The sequence below is a fragment of the Ranitomeya imitator genome, chromosome 1 (assembly GCF_032444005.1).
Source record: "Ranitomeya imitator isolate aRanImi1 chromosome 1, aRanImi1.pri, whole genome shotgun sequence".
NCBI classification, from domain to species: domain Eukaryota; kingdom Metazoa; phylum Chordata; class Amphibia; order Anura; family Dendrobatidae; genus Ranitomeya; species Ranitomeya imitator.
This window is the reverse complement of record NC_091282.1, coordinates 1,216,613,460-1,216,630,078: the sequence shown is the minus strand read 5'-3', so window position 1 is coordinate 1,216,630,078 and position 16,619 is coordinate 1,216,613,460. Positions and strand designations below refer to the sequence as shown.

At 47.7% G+C, this 16,619-nt stretch overlaps 1 protein-coding gene across 1 annotated transcript in view; it reads right to left on the bottom strand.

The window, feature by feature from the left end:
- EBF4 (EBF family member 4) overlaps positions 1-16,619 on the bottom strand; it is a 266,432-nt gene that overhangs the window by 160,784 nt on the left and 89,029 nt on the right. Inside the window, exon 6 of the mRNA XM_069745037.1 lies at positions 5,080-5,148. Coding sequence (XP_069601138.1) covers positions 5,080-5,148 — 69 coding nt within the window. The remainder of the gene's footprint in view (positions 1-5,079; positions 5,149-16,619) is intronic.

The following is a 16,619-nucleotide window of genomic DNA, read 5'->3' as shown; positions in this document are numbered from 1 at the left end:
ATTTGCAATTGTCTCATTTGTAACATCTTTATAAAATATTTTTGATAAAGCACTGCCTAATTTTTCAATGGGATATACTATTATACGTTAGTTCATTCTCCTGTTCTAAACCGTACCCTAAGTCTATTGAAGAGAATTACGCTACTGTGTTGGGTTAGCTTCGGACCCGTTTAATCGAAGCTGGTGGCAGCATACGTTTTGTACCGGGTAGTTGGGTGGCGTTATAGCGACTGCGGCATTGATAATTATTGATCCTGCCTAAGTGGGAGTAGTTATCGCGTAGTTGCAGCGTGCCCAATAGCCAGTACAGTCATGGCCAAAAGTTTTGAGAATGAGACAAATATTAATTTTTCCAAAGTCTACTGCTTCATTTTTTCTAATGGCAATTTGCATATACTCCTGAATGTCAGAGTGATCAGCTTAACAGCAATTACTGTACTTGCAAAGTCAATATTTGCCCAGAAGATGAACTTTAACCCCCAAAACACATTTCAACGTCATTGCAGTCCTGCCTTAAAAGGAGCAGCTAACATCGTTTTAGTGATTGATCCATTAACACAGGTGTGGGTGTTGATGAGGACAGGGCTAGCGATCAATCAGTCATGATTAAGTAAGAATGACATCACTGGACACTTTAAAAGGAGGCTGGTGCTTGGTATCATTGTTTCTCTTCAGTTAACCATGGTTATCTCTAAAGAAACACGTGCAGCCATCATTGCACTGCACAAAAATGGCCTAACAGGGAAGAGTATCGCAGCTACAAAGATTGCACCTCAGTCAACAATCTATCGCATCATCAAGAACTTCAAGGAGAGAGCTTCCATTGTTGTCAAAAAGGCTCCAGGGCGCCCAAGAAAGACCAGCAAGCGCCAGGACCGTATCTTAAAACTGTTTCAGCTGCGGGATCGGACTACCAGCAGTGCCGAGCTTGCTCTGGGATGGCAGCAGGCTGGTGTGAGGGCTTCTGCACGCACCGTGAGACTGCGGAGACTCTTTGAGCAAGGCCTGGTTTCAAGGAGGGCAGCAAAGAAGCCACTTCTCTCCAGAAAAAACATCAGGGACCGACTGATATTCTGCAAAAGGTACAGGGAGTGGACTGCTGAGGACTGGGGCAAAGTCATTTTCTCTGATAAATCCCCTTTTCGATTGTTTGGGACATCTGGAAAACAGCTTATTCGGAGAAGAAGAGGTGAGCGCTCCCACCAGTCTTGTCTCATGCCAACTGTAAAGCATCCTGAAACCATTCATGTGTGGGGTTGCTTCTCAGCCAAGGGAATCAGCCTAAAAACACAGCCATGAATAAAGAATGGTGCCAGAATGTCCTCCAAGAGCAACTTCTCCCAACCGTCCAAGAGCAGTTTGGCGCCCAACAATGCCTTTTCCAGCATGATGGAGCACCTTGCCATAAAGCAAAGGTGATAACTAAATGGCTCATGGAACAAAACATAGAGATTTTGGGTCCATGGCCTGGAAACTCCCCAGATCTTAATCCCATTGAGAACTTGTGGTCAATCATCAAGAGACGGGTGGACAAACAAAAACCAACAAAATCTGGCAAAATGCAAGCATTGATTATGCAAGAATGGACTGCTATCAGTCAGGATTTGGTCCAGAAGTTGATTGAGAGCATGCCAGGGAGAATCGCAGAGGTCTTGAAGAAGAAGGGTCAACACTGCAAATATTGACTTGATGCATTAACTCATTCTAACTGTCAATATAACCTATTGGTACTCATAATATGATTGCAATTATATTTCTGTATGTGATATAAACATCAGACAAACACTAATAAAAACCAGAGGGCAGCAGATCATGTGAAAATAGAATTTTGGTGTCATTCTCAAAACTTCTGGCCATGACTGTACATAGCAGGCAGCCTTTCTGGCGACTAATTACCCAGGGTGCAGTACCTAATCTGACCTGAGAGTAAAGGGGGCGCCAGAGAGCTGCAAGTCTTAAGTGGAACTGTAAGCGGGATATACATAAATCCCTGCAGTTCGTGGTATATTGAAAAGCAGTGGGATACCTAGAATAAGCCCCTGCTGTAAACTAAGAGGTCAATAGCCTTGTGTGTGTTTTCTCATCACATTGTTAGCAGTGGAGGGATAACTAAGATAAGCCCCCCTGCACATGTGATAGCCGTCTGTTGGCCTAAAGTCACCCCAACCCGTGACGTAGGGGTGACGGTCACGCTGTGAATCCTGACCAATTGGTGACAGCGGTCAGGGGAATCGTGACATCACTGCTCTCTGTAGATTTGATAGGCTGGTTCCCTGTGATGTCACTACTCTCTGTGGATTTGATAGGCTGGCTCCCTGTTATGTCACTACTCTGTGGATTTGATAGGCTGGCTCCCTGTGATGTCACTACTCTCTGTGGATTTGATAGGCTGGCTCCATGTGATGTCACTACTCTCTGTGGATTTGATAGGCTGGCTCCCTGTGATGTCACTACTCTCTGTGGATTTGATAGGCTGGTTCCATGTGATGTCACTACTCTCTGTAGATTTGATAGGCTGGCTCCCTGTGATGTCACTACTCTGTGGATTTGATAGGCTGGCTCCATGTGATGTCACTACTCTCTGTGGATTTGATAGGCTGGCTCCCTGTGATGTCACTACTCTCTGTGGATTTGATAGGCTGGTTCCATGTGATGTCACTACTCTCTGTAGATTTGATAGGCTGGCTCCATGTGATGTCACTACTCTCTGTGAATTTGATAGGCTGGCTCCCTGTGATGTCACTACTCTCTGTGGATTTGATAGGCCGGCTCCCTGTGATGTCACTGCTCTCTGTGGATTTGACAGGCCGGCTCCCTGTGATGTCACTACTCTCTGTGGATTTGATAAGCTGGTTCCATGTGATGTCACTACTCTCTGTGGATTTGATAGGCTGGCTCCATGTGATGTCACTACTCTCTGTGGATTTGATAGGACGGCTCCCTGTGATGTCACTACTCTGTGGATTTGATAGGCTGGCTCCCTGTGATGTCACTTCTCTCTGTGGATTTGATAGGCTGGCTCCATGTGATGTCACTGCTCTCTCTGGATTTGATAGGCTGGCTCCCTGTGATGTCACTACTCTCTGTGGATTTGATAGGCTGGTTCCATGTGATGTCACTACTCTCTGTAGATTTGATAGGCTGGCTCCCTGTGATGTCACTACTCTGTGGATTTGATAGGATGGCTCCCTGTGATGTCACTGCTCTCTGTGGATTTGATAGGCTGGCTCCCTGTGATGTCACTACTCTCTGTGGATTTGATAGGCTGGCTCCATGTGATGTCACTGCTCTTTGTGGATTTGATAGGCTGGCTCCCTGTGATGTCACTACTCTCTGTGGATTTGATAGGCTGGCTCCCTGTGATGTCACTACTCTCTGTGGATTTGATAGGCTGGCTCCCTGTGATGTCACTACTCTCTGTGGATTTGATAGGCTGGCTCCCTGTGATGTCACTGCTCTCTGTGGATTTGATAGGCTGGCTCCATGTGATGTCACTACTCTCTGTGGATTTGATAGGCTGGCTCCCTGTGATGTCACTACTCTCTGTGGATTTGATAGGCTGGCTCCATGTGATGTCACTGCTCTTTGTGGATTTGATAGGCTGGCTCCCTGTGATGTCACTACTCTCTGTGGATTTGATAGGCTGGCTCCCTGTGATGTCACTGCTCTCTGTGGATTTGATAGGCTGGCTCCCTGTGATGTCACTACTCTCTGTGGATTTGATAGGCTGGCTCCCTGTGATGTCACTGCTCTCTGTGGATTTGATAGGCTGGCTCCATGTGATGTCACTACTCTCTGTGGATTTGATAGGCTGGCTCCCTGTGATGTCACTACTCTCTGTGGATTTGATAGGCTGGTTCCATGTGATGTCACTACTCTCTGTAGATTTGATAGGCTGGCTCCCTGTGATGTCACTACTCTCTGTGGATTTGATAGGCTGGCTCCCTGTGATGTCACTGCTCTCTGTAGATTTGATAGGCTGGCTCCCTGTGATGTCACTGCTCTCTGTGGATTTGATAGGCTGGCTCCCTGTGATGTCACTGCTCTCTGTGGATTTGATAGGCTGGCTCCCTGTGATGTCACTGCTCTCTGTGGATTTGATGGGCTGGCTCCCTGTGATGTCACTACTCTCTGTGGATTTGATAGGCCGGCTCCTTGTGATGTCACTACTCTCTGTGGATTTGATAGGCCGGCTCCCTGTGATGTCACTACTCTCTGTGGATTTGATAGGCCGGCTCCCTGTGATGTCACTGCTCTCTGTGGATTTGATAGGCTGGCTCCCTGTGATGTCACTGCTCTCTGTGGATTTGATAGGCTGGCTCCCTGTGATGTCACTGCTCTCTGTGGATTTGATGGGCTGGCTCCCTGTGATGTCACTACTCTCTGTGGATTTGATAGGCCGGCTCCTTGTGATGTCACTACTCTCTGTGGATTTGATAGGCCGGCTCCCTGTGATGTCACTACTCTCTGTGGATTTGATAGGCCGGCTCCCTGTGATGTCACTGCTCTCTGTGGATTTGATAGGCTGGCTCCCTGTGATGTCACTACTCTCTGTGGATTTGATAGGCCGGCTCCTTGTGATGTCACTACTCTCTGTGGATTTGATAGGCCGGCTCCCTGTGATGTCACTACTCTCTGTGGATTTGATAGGCCGGCTCCCTGTGATGTCACTGCTCTCTGTGGATTTGATAGGCTGGCTCCCTGTGATGTCACTGCTCTCTGTGGATTTGATAGGCTGGCTCCCTGTGATGTCACTGCTCTCTGTGGATTTGATGGGCTGGCTCCCTGTGATGTCACTACTCTCTGTGGATTTGATAGGCCGGCTCCTTGTGATGTCACTACTCTCTGTGGATTTGATAGGCCGGCTCCCTGTGATGTCACTACTCTCTGTGGATTTGATAGGCCGGCTCCCTGTGATGTCACTGCTCTCTGTGGATTTGATAGGCTGGCTCCCTGTGATGTCACTACTCTCTGTGGATTTGATGGGCTGGCTTCAGGTGACGTGCTCAGTAAAGTCTGCTCCATCAGTCCTCACCTGTCCCATGGATTTTATCTGTCATTCTAGGATCGGTATCATACCTGTCTATGATAACTGGATCGGACGGCGTCTCGTTACGATTTCCACAGCTTTTCTTGTCGCAGCATCGGCTATATATAAAAAAAATAAAGGAAAACAGGATTGTAAAAATTAGATCTTTTGCAATGTATGAATGAAACATGATTGAAACGATACATTAGTAGTAATCCAAAGGGTAATAATAATCCTGATAGTAGTCCTAATGATGGTCCTTACAATGTCCTGATAGTAGTCCTGATTGTAGTCCGAATAATGGTCCTTACAATAGTCCTAATAGTAGTCTAATAATGGTACTAATGATAATAATGGTCTAATGATGGTACTTACAATAGTCCTGATAGTCCTGATTGTAGTCCTAATAATGGTCCTCACAATAGTCCTGATTGTAGTCCTAATAATGATCCTCACAATAGTCCGGATAGTAGTCCTAATAATCTATATATCTAATTGTCAAAGGGTTTTTTCGTCTGTCTGTCTGTCTGTCCTGGAAATCCCGCGTCCCTGATTGGTCGATGCCGCCAGGCCTCGACCAATCAGCGACGGGCACAGTATCGACGTAGAAATCCCGCGTCTCTGATTGGTTGAGGCCGCCAGGCCTCGACCAATCAGCGACGGGCACAGCGACGATGATGTCATAATGGTTGCCATGGCGACGATTATGTCATAAAGGTTGCCTCGATCAATCAGCGACGGACACAGTCTGCCGCGAATTCTGGAATCATCATTGTCCATATACTACGGGGACATGCATATTCTAGAATACCCGATGCGTTAGAATCGGGCCACAATCTAGTGGTCCTTATAATAGTCCTGATTGTAGTCCTAATAATGGTCCTTACAATAGTCCTGATAGTAGTCCTAATGATGGTCCTTACAATTGTCCTGATAGTAGTCCTAATATTGGTCCTTATAATAGTCCTGATAGTAGTCCTAATAATGGTCCTTATAATAGTCCTGATTGTAGTCCTAATAATGGTCCTTATAATAGGTCTGATAGTAGTCCTAATGATGGTCCTTACAATTGTCCTGATAGTAGTCCTGATAGTAGTCCTTATAATAGTCCTGATTGTAGTCCTAATAATGGTCCTTACAATTGTCGTGATAGTAGTCCTGATAGTAGTCCTAATAATGGTCCTTATAATAGTCCTGATTGTAGTCCTAATGATGGTCCTTACAGTAGTCCTGATAGTAGTCCTAATAATGGTCCTTACAATTGTCGTGATAGTAGTCCTGATAGTAGTCCTAATAATGGTCCTTATAATAGTCCTGATTGTAGTCCTAATGATGGTCCTTACAGTAGTCCTGATTGTAGTCCTAATAATGGTCCTTATAATAGGTCTGATAGTAGTCCTAATGATGGTCCTTACAATTGTCCTGATAGTAGTCCTGATAGTAGTCCTAATAATGGTCCTTATAATAGTCCTGATTGTAGTCCTAATAATGGTCCTTACAATTGTCGTGATAGTAGTCCTGATAGTAGTCCTAATAATGGTCCTTATAATAGTCCTGATTGTAGTCCTAATGATGGTCCTTACAGTAGTCCTGATAGTAGTCCTAATAATGGTCCTTATAATAGTCCTGATTGTAGTCCTAATAATGGTCCTTATAATCGTCCTGATTGTAGTCCTAATAATGGTCCTTATAATAGTCCTGATTGTAGTCCTAATAATGGTCCTTATAATCGTCCTGATTGTAGTCCTAATAATGGTCCTTATAATAGTCCTGATTGTAGTCCTAATAATGGTCCTTATAATCGTCCTGATTGTAGTCCTAATAATGGTCCTTATAATAGTCCTAATAGTAGTCCCAACAGTCTTGGTAATAGCCTTGATAATAGTAATAATAAAAGTCCTGAGAGAGAGGATCCCACTACCCCGACTGGAAGAGGCAGAGGCATATGTGGTACGAGGACTAGGTGGGACACCTCAGGGACCGTGACCCAGCATCTGCAGCCGGTCTGAGCACAGGGTGCGGAGGCTGCGGGGGTCCGTGACTCCGGGCTTCTGTTACATTGATCAAAGAACATCTAGTACCGGACCAATGTGTTGCTCCCAGCAGCCGAATGTTAGTCGGAGGGGAATCTGTGAACATTCGGGGGCCCGACCACCTTTAGACTGGGGTCACAGTGGTGGAATGGTGGATGTAGGACTGGTGCGGCACCTACCAGTAGATGTGTTGCTGGGAAACAACCTAGGAGCAGGGTTGGTGGCCACTGGGCCAATGTCGTCACCCAAAGCCAAGGATCGGAGAGGAAACAGAGCAATCTCAACATGCCGACTAGTCCCCGCCAGTGGTGAGCAATGCACAAAATGTAATGACTGTTACCATGAGGGAATGTGACCCGGGGGGAGTAAATTACATTACCGAAACGCCGGGACACTGGTCTACCATCACCCTGGTCAGCCCAAATGCTGTCCCCCCAGAACACTATTTACCAGGCCACCAAGTGACCATCTCCATAGCTGGGGGTCAGCGCTCTGGGGTTGGACGCAAAGGATACAAGTTGGGTTCTCATCGGGTCTGTGAGGATCTGGACGCTTACTAAAGACTATAGGACAAATGGACGTAGAGCGGAGTCCGCGGCTTTGTCCAGCACGGAGATCCGGTTACGTCAAACTCATTGTTGTGATCTACTACATCTTCTCGCTCCTCAGGAATCGATGTTACATTCAGTGACAGGAAGCAGAGGAAGGTGAGCAGGATAGAGGGCCAGACCCAAGATTAGTCATCAAGGACCTCCATCATCCCATTGTTCTACCAGCCTGGACCCAGGAGAGCCCTCACCACAGGAGGTCTCACATCAGCCCCCGGTGATGGGTCGGCCTGGAGAATATACCTCCACCAATGGTGGGGAGGGTGTGAACACTTCTGCACATTCAGGGGCTGATCCCAGGAGGGAGATCAATCAGCCACGGTTAGTGAGGGGGCAGGTGCAGTGACACTGGGGGGCGAGGATCTGTCTGTGAGACCCTGGTGCCCCGGTATGGACGGTCAATAGTGGACACACGTGCTACCGTTGGATGTGAGGAGCCATCTTTAGGACTGTTGTTGCTGGCTGTAGGGACATACACATGCTATGGTCGGGATATACGTAGTGTAGGAGAATAGGCTGTGACTACAGACTACAATCTGTGGGAGATACCAAAAGACGGTCAGTGGGACTATAGATCCTGGGTTGGGACCTTGTGGACTGGGGGCAATGGATTCTGCTCATTTACCTGGAGTTGCTGTAGGACCATGGATTTAAGGAATAAAGGGAGCGGCATCATTAAACTTCCCAGGTGCTCATTACAACCAACAACCTCACATCTTCACAATATTAGTCCTGATAACAGGACTCTTATCAGGACTGTTATCAGGACTCTTATCACTAATATCAGGACTATTAACAGTCCCACTAACAGTCCCGATAACAGTCCTGATATTAGTCCTGATAACAGTCCTGATATTAGTCCTGATAACAATACTGATATTAGTCCCGATATTATTCCCGATTTTAGTCCTGATAACAGTACTGATATTAGTCCTGATATTAGTCCTGGTAACAGTACGGATATTAGTCCTGATATTAGTCCTGGTAACAGTACTGATATTAGTCCTGATAATAGTCCTGATAACAGTACTGATATTAGTCCTGATAATAGTCCTGATATTAGTCCCAATATTAGTCCTGATAACAGTCCTGATATTAGTCCCAATATTAGTCCTGATAACAGTACTGATATTAGTCCTGATAACAGTACTGATATTAGTCCTGATAATAGTCCTGATATTAGTCCCAATATTAGTCCTGATAACAGTCCTGATATTAGTCCCAATATTAGTCCTGATAACAGTCCTGATATTAGTCCCAATATTAGTCCTGATAACAGTCCTGATATTAGTCCCAATATTAGTCCTGATAACAGTACTGATATTAGTCCTGATATTAGTCCGGTCCATGGTGGAGTCTCCGCACAGTTACAGAATAGGACACAACTAGGCCTTTCACGCGGCCTGACTTTTCTCAGGCCTCTGTGAGAGACTCTCTGTTCATGGGTGGTCCCAGGGGAGCGGCTGTCATCAGGGCGGGGGTGGTCCCAGGGGAGCGGCTGTCAGGGCGGGGGTGGTCCCAGGGGAGCGGCTGTCATCAGGGCGGGGGTGGTCCCAGGGGAGCGGCTGTCATCAGGGTGGGGGTGGTCCCAGGGGAGCGGCTGTCATCAGGGCGGGGGTGGTCCCAGGGGAGCGGCTGTCAGGGCGGGGGTGGTCCCAGGGGAGCGGCTGTCATCAGGGCGGGGGTGGTCCCAGGGGAGCGGCTGTCATCAGGGCGGGGGTGGTCCCAGGGGAGCGACTGTCATCAGGGCGGGGGTGGTCCCAGGGGAGCGGCTGTCATCAGGGCGGGTGTGGTCCCAGAGGAGCGGCTGTCATCAGGGCGGGGGTGGTCCCAGGGGAGCAGCTGTCATCAGGGCGTGGGTGGTCCCAGGGGAGCGGCTGTCATCAGGGCGGGGGTGGTCCCAGGGGAGCAGCTGTCATCAGGGCGTGGGTGGTCCCAGGGGAGCGGCTGTCATCAGGGCGGGTGTGGTCCCAGAGGAGCGGCTGTCATCAGGGCAGGGTTGGTCCCAGGGGAGCAGCTGTCATCAGGGCGTGGGTGGTCCCAGGGGAGCGGCTGTCATCAGGGCGGGGGTGGTCCCAGGGGAGCGGCTGTCATCAGGGCGGGGGGCAGCCGCTCTACAAGGTCTCATTACCTGACAGTCTACGCCTCCCCTGACGCTCTGCCTCTGGGATAAACAAGTGGAGATGGTGACGACCGTAACCAGAGAGGAGGTCCCGGCGGCCCCCCAGGACCAGGGCAATCAATAGCAGATCATTCTGTGTCCTCATAGGGACCGCACTCATGGCTCTGCACTCAGTCAGCAGCCAATCACAGTGGAGGTGGGGTGGGGGGGGCGCTACAGGGTAATCAAGGTCAGGTCCAGTAATGAACGCCTGCTTAAAGGGATGAGCAAAACCATAATTAAAGTAACCTGGTGGGGGGTCATCTGGGTATAAGATATTCATCATACCTGCACCCTCCACACACACACAGTCTGTACACGCACCCTCCACGCACACAGTCTGTACATGCACAATCCACACACACCGTCAGTACACACACAGTCTGTACACGCACCCTCCACACAGTCTGTACACGCACCCTCCACGCACAGTCTGTACACGCACCCTCCACGCACACAGTCTGTACACGCACAATCCACACACACCGTCAGTACACACACAGTCTGTACACGCACCCTCCACGCACACAGTCTGTACATGCACAATCCACACACACCGTCAGTACACACACAGTCTGTACACGCACCCTCCACACACACCGTCAGTACACACACAGTCTGTACACGCACCCTCCACACACACACCCCGTCAGTACACGCACCCTCCACACACACACCCCGTCAGTACACGCACCCTCCACACAAAGGTTTCTGCACCAACATTATGTTTTGTTTTTCTATTGTATCAAATACTTATTTCATGTAATAAAATGTAAATTAATGATGTAACCATCCTCCAATGAGATTCTCTGGATTTCATCTTTACATTCCGTCTCTCACAGGTGAAGTGAACCGACGATGACAATTACAGTCTCCCCATGCTGGGTAGGGGGGAAATGTGCAGAATCGGCAGAGTACCAAATACTTATTTCCCCGCTGTAGATCTCGTCAGTGCACGCGCCCTCTGTGAGGATCTGAGGCTGTGGGTGCTAATAATCGCCTGGGCAGGTTAATGACGCAACGATTTTTTTTCCTTATGTCAATGGTCTTACAACATATGGCCAAAATCTATTGCCCCCAGTCCACAAGATCCCCCCTGGGTCAGATAATTCCACTGCCCCGTACCAGGCGATACCCAACTTTTGTATCTCCTGCTGGTGCCGTCTGTAATCACAGTTCATGCTCCTCCAGACGACCGTAGCGCGGGCATCCAGCTCCAGCCTCCAACAACACGTAGTGCCGTCCTAACTGGTGCACGAGAAGATGGGGCAGATGTCGCTGTCTCAATGGGCCACTCCAGTGCATCCAAGGCCAACTACCCCAACCAGTAGCACCCTGCAGACACCCACACAAGCTCAGGAGGCGGACCAAGCACACTGAGGTACAGTACAGAATGTGGCCAGGTGACCCGATGGTTCCAACCTGGGTCCTCCAAATGTCTCTGTGGGTTCAGTGGTGGGCAGAGGAGCAGGTCTGTATTTCACCAGTGGGAGCGATGGTTCCTTGGGCTGATCCTTTAGAGTCTCAAAGTGTGCAGACTAGCACACCGCAGGGGCTGATGCAGTAGGTAATAGGCAGGCATTACACAAATTAACATACAATAAGAGTCAACATAATGGCTCATGGGTAACGGTCTACTGAACATAGGAACAATACGTCTGGCATAATTAAGAATGGTTCACACGTGCACCAGGCCAGGGTAACGCTGTCTCGTCACACCCCTCAAACATACATACCGTCAGTACATGTATCCTTCATACAAACCGTCAGTACATGTATCCTACACACATACAGTACAGACCGAAAGTTTGGACACACCTCATTTAAAGATTTTTCTCTATTTTCTTGACTATGGAAATTGTACATTCGCACTGAAGGCATCAAAACTATGAATTAACACATGTGGAATTATAGACTTAACAAAAAGTGTGAAACAACTGAAATTATGTCTTATGTTCTAGGTTCTTCAGAGTAGCCACCTTTTGCTTTGATGACTGCTTTGCACACTCTTGGCATTCTCTTGATGAGCTTCAAGAGGTAGTCACCGGGAATGGTCTTCCAACAATCTTGAAGGAGTTCCCAGAGATGCTTAGCCCTTGTTGGGCCTTTTGCCTTCACTCTGCGGTCCAGCTCACCCCAGACCATCTCGATTGGGTTCAGGTCTGGTGACTGTGGAGGCCAGGTCATCTGGCGTAGCCCCCCATCACTCTCCTTCTTGGTCAAATAGCCCTTACACAGCCTGGAGGTGTTTGGGGTCATTGTCCTGTTGAAAAATAAATGATGGTCCAACTAAACGCAAACCGGATGGAATAGCATGCCGCTGCAAGATGCTGTGGTAGCCATGCTGGTTCAGTAAGCCTTCAATTTTGAATAAATCCCCAACAGTGTCACCAGCAAAGCCCCCCCACACCATCACACTCCTCCTCCATGCTTCACGGTGGGAACCAGGCATGTAGAGTCCATCCGTTCACCTTTTCTGCGTCGCACAAAGACACGGTGGTTGGAGCCAATGATCTCAAATTTGGACTCATCAGACCAAAGCACATATTTCCACTGGTCTAATGTCCATTCCTTGTGTTCTTTAGCCCAAACAAGTCTCTTCTGCTTGTTGCCTGTCCTTAGCAGTGGTTTCCTAGCAGCTATTTTACCATGAAGGCTGCTGCACAAAGTCTCCTCTTAACAGTTGTTGTAGAGATGTGTCTGCTGCTAGAACTCTGTGTGGCATTGACCTGGTCTCTAATCTGAGCTGCTGTTAACCTGCGATTTCTGAGGCTGGTGACTCGGATAAACTTATCCTCAGAAGCAGAGGTGACTCTTGTTCTTCCTTTCCTGGGGCGGTCCTCATGTGAGCCAAGTTCTTTGTAGCGCTTGGTGGTTTTTGCCACTGCATTTGGGGACACTTTCAAATTTTGCCCAATTTTTCGGACTGACTGACCTTCATTTCTTAAAGTAATGATGGCCACTGGTTTTTCTTTACTTAGAATTTGTATTATGGCAAGAAAAAAGCAGCTAACAGTCTATTCAGTAGGACTATCAGCTGTGGATCCACCAGACTTCTGCACAACACAACTGATGGTCCCAACCCCATTTATAAGGCAAGAAATCCCACTTATTAAACCTGACAGGGCACACCTGTGAAGTGAAAACCATTCCCGGTGACTACCTCCTGAAGCTCATCAAGAGAATGCCAAGAGTGTGCAAAGCAGTCTTCAAAGCAAAAGGTGGCTACTGTGAAGAACCTAGAATATAAGACATAATTTCCGTTGTTTCACACTTTTTTGTTAAAACCCTGCTGTTCTGTTCGGTCTGGGGAGACCTATTTTGAACTTTGGTATTTTTTGGGGTGTTCAAGATGCGGTTCTGAAACTTGTGGTTGATTGACTTAAATGAGGATGGGTCGGTCGGCCACGGGTTTCAGAGCCGCATCTTGAATATTTTAAAGAATATTGAAGTTCAAAGTCGGTCATTTTTGACCAACAGAACAGCAGGGTTAAGTATATAATTCCACATGTGTTAATTCATAGTTTTGATGCCTTCAGTGTGAATTTACAATTTTCATAGTCATGAAAATACAGAAAAATCTTTACATGAGAAGGTGTGTCCAAACTTTTGGTCTGTACTGTACATACCATCAATACATGAAAACACAAAAAAAGCACAGTACAACCAAAAACACTGTTGCAAAAAAATCACAGTGGACAGCAAGTGCTAGTAAAAAGATGGAAAACACAGGGTATTTGGTTGATACGTTTTTTGCAAAAAATGTATATTAAGCTGCTCTACCAAACGTCAAGGTATACCCATGTCAGAGCAGTCCTAACTAATGTATGTAATCCCTATCTGATGTATTTAAAAACCTGATCATCTGTATATAACCTGTGTGAGCAGGATTCAGAAAAGGAATGTCCATGTGGACACGCTGGACAGAACGGCTCCTGTGCGCACTTTTTACTAGCACTTGCTGTCCACTGTGATTTTTTTGCAACAGTGTTTTTGGTTTTACTGTGCTTTTTTGTGTTTTCAAGTCTCTTGATGGTGTGAACATGTCTCTATAGGCTTGTTCACTGTGCGCGCAGCTCATGTGTTCTGGTTTCATTCCATCAATACATGTATCCTTCATACAAACAAACCATCAGTACATGTATCCTTCATACAAACCATCAGTACATGCACCCTCCATACATACCGTCAGTACATGCACCCTCCATACATACCGTCAGTACATGCACCCTCCATACATACCGTCAGTACATGCACCCTCCATACATACCGTCAGTACATGCACCCTTCATACAAACCGTCCGTACATGCACCCTCCATACATACCGTCAGTACATGCATCCTTCATACAAACCGTCAGTACATGCACCCTCCATACATACAGTCAGTACATGTATCCTTCATACAAACCATCAGTACATGCACCCTCCATACATACCGTCAGTACATGCACCCTCCATACAAACAGTCAGTACATGCACCCTCCATACATACCGTCAGTACATGCATCCTTCATACAAACCGTCAGTACATGCACCCTCCATACATACCGTCAGTACATGCACCCTTCATACAAACAGTCAGTACATGCACCCTCCATACATACCGTCAGTACATGCATCCTTCATACAAACCGTCAGTACATGCACCCTCCATACATACCGTCAGTACATGCATCCTTCATACAAACCGTCAGTACATGCACCCTCCATACATACCGTCCGTACATGCATCCTTCATACAAACCGTCAGTACATGCACCCTCCATACATACCGTCCGTACATGCACCCTTCATACAAACAGTCAGTACATGCACCCTTCATACAAACCGTCAGTACATGCACCCTCCATACATACCGTCAGTACATGCACCCTCCATACATACCGTCAGTACATGCATCCTTCATACAAACAGTCAGTACATGCACCCTCCATACATACCGTCAGTACATGCATCCTTCATACAAACCGTCAGTACATGCACCCTCCATACATACCGTCCGTACATGCATCCTTCATACAAACCGTCAGTACATGCACCCTCCATACATACCGTCCGTACATGCACCCTTCATACAAACAGTCAGTACATGCACCCTTCATACAAACCGTCAGTACATGCACCCTCCATACATACCGTCAGTACATGCACCCTTCATACAAACAGTCAGTACATGCACCCTTCATACATACCGTCAGTACATGCACCCTCCATACATACCGTCAGTACATGCACCCTTCATACAAACAGTCAGTACATGCACCCTCCATACATACCGTCAGTACATGCACCCTCCATACATACCGTCAGTACATGCATCCTTCATACAAACCGTCAGTACATGCACCCTCCATACATACCGTCCGTACATGCACCCTCCATACATACCGTCAGTACATGCATCCTTCATACAAACCGTCAGTACATGCACCCTCCATACATACCGTCAGTACATGCACCCTCCATACATACCGTCAGTACATGCATCCTTCATACAAACCGTCCGTACATGCACCCTCCATACATACCGTCAGTACATGCACCCTCCATACATACCGTCCGTACATGCATCCTTCATACATACCGTCAGTACATGCACCCTCCATACATACCGTCCGTACATGCATCCTTCATACAAACCGTCCGTACATGCACCCTCCATACATACCGTCCGTACATGCATCCTTCATACATACCGTCAGTACACGCACCCTCCATACATACCGTCCGTACACGCACCCTCCATACATACCGTCAGTACACGCACCCTTCATACAAACCGTCAGTACACGCACCCTCCATACATACCGTCCGTACACGCACCCTCCATACATACCGTCCGTACACGCACCCTCCATACATACCGTCCGTACACGCACCCTCCATACATACCGTCCGTACACGCACCCTCCATACATACCGTCCGTACACGCACCCTCCATACATACCGTCCGTACACGCACCCTCCATACATACCGTCCGTACATGCACCCTCCATACATACCGTCCGTACATGCACCCTCCATACAAACCGTCCGTACATGCACCCTCCATACATACCGTCAGTACATGCACCCTCCATACATACCGTCAGTACATGCACCCTCCATACATACCGTCAGTACATGCACCCTCCATACATACCGTCAGTACATGCACCCTCCATACATACCGTCAGTACATGCACCCTTCATACATACCGTCCGTACATGCACCCTCCATACATACCGTCAGTACATGCATCCTTCATACAAACCGTCAGTACATGCACCCTCCATACATACCGTCAGTACATGCATCCTTCATACATACCGTCAGTACATGCACCCTCCATACATACCGTCCGTACATGCACCCTCCATACATACCGTCAGTACATGCACCCTCCATACATACCGTCAGTACATGCACCCTCCTTACATACCGTCCGTACATGCATCCTTCATACATACCGTCAGTACATGCATCCTTCATACATACCGTCAGTACATGCACCCTCCATACATACCGTCCGTACATGCACCCTCCATACATACCGTCCGTACATGCACCCTCCATACATACCATCCGTACATGCACCCTCCACGCACACTACCGTCAGTACATGCACCCTCCATACATACCGTCAGTACATGCACCCTCCATACATACCGTCAGTACATGCACCCTCCATACATACCGTCCGTACATGCATCCTTCATACATACCGTCCGTACATGCACCCTCCATACATACCGTCAGTACATGCATCCTTCATACATACCGTCAGTCCATGCACCCTCCATA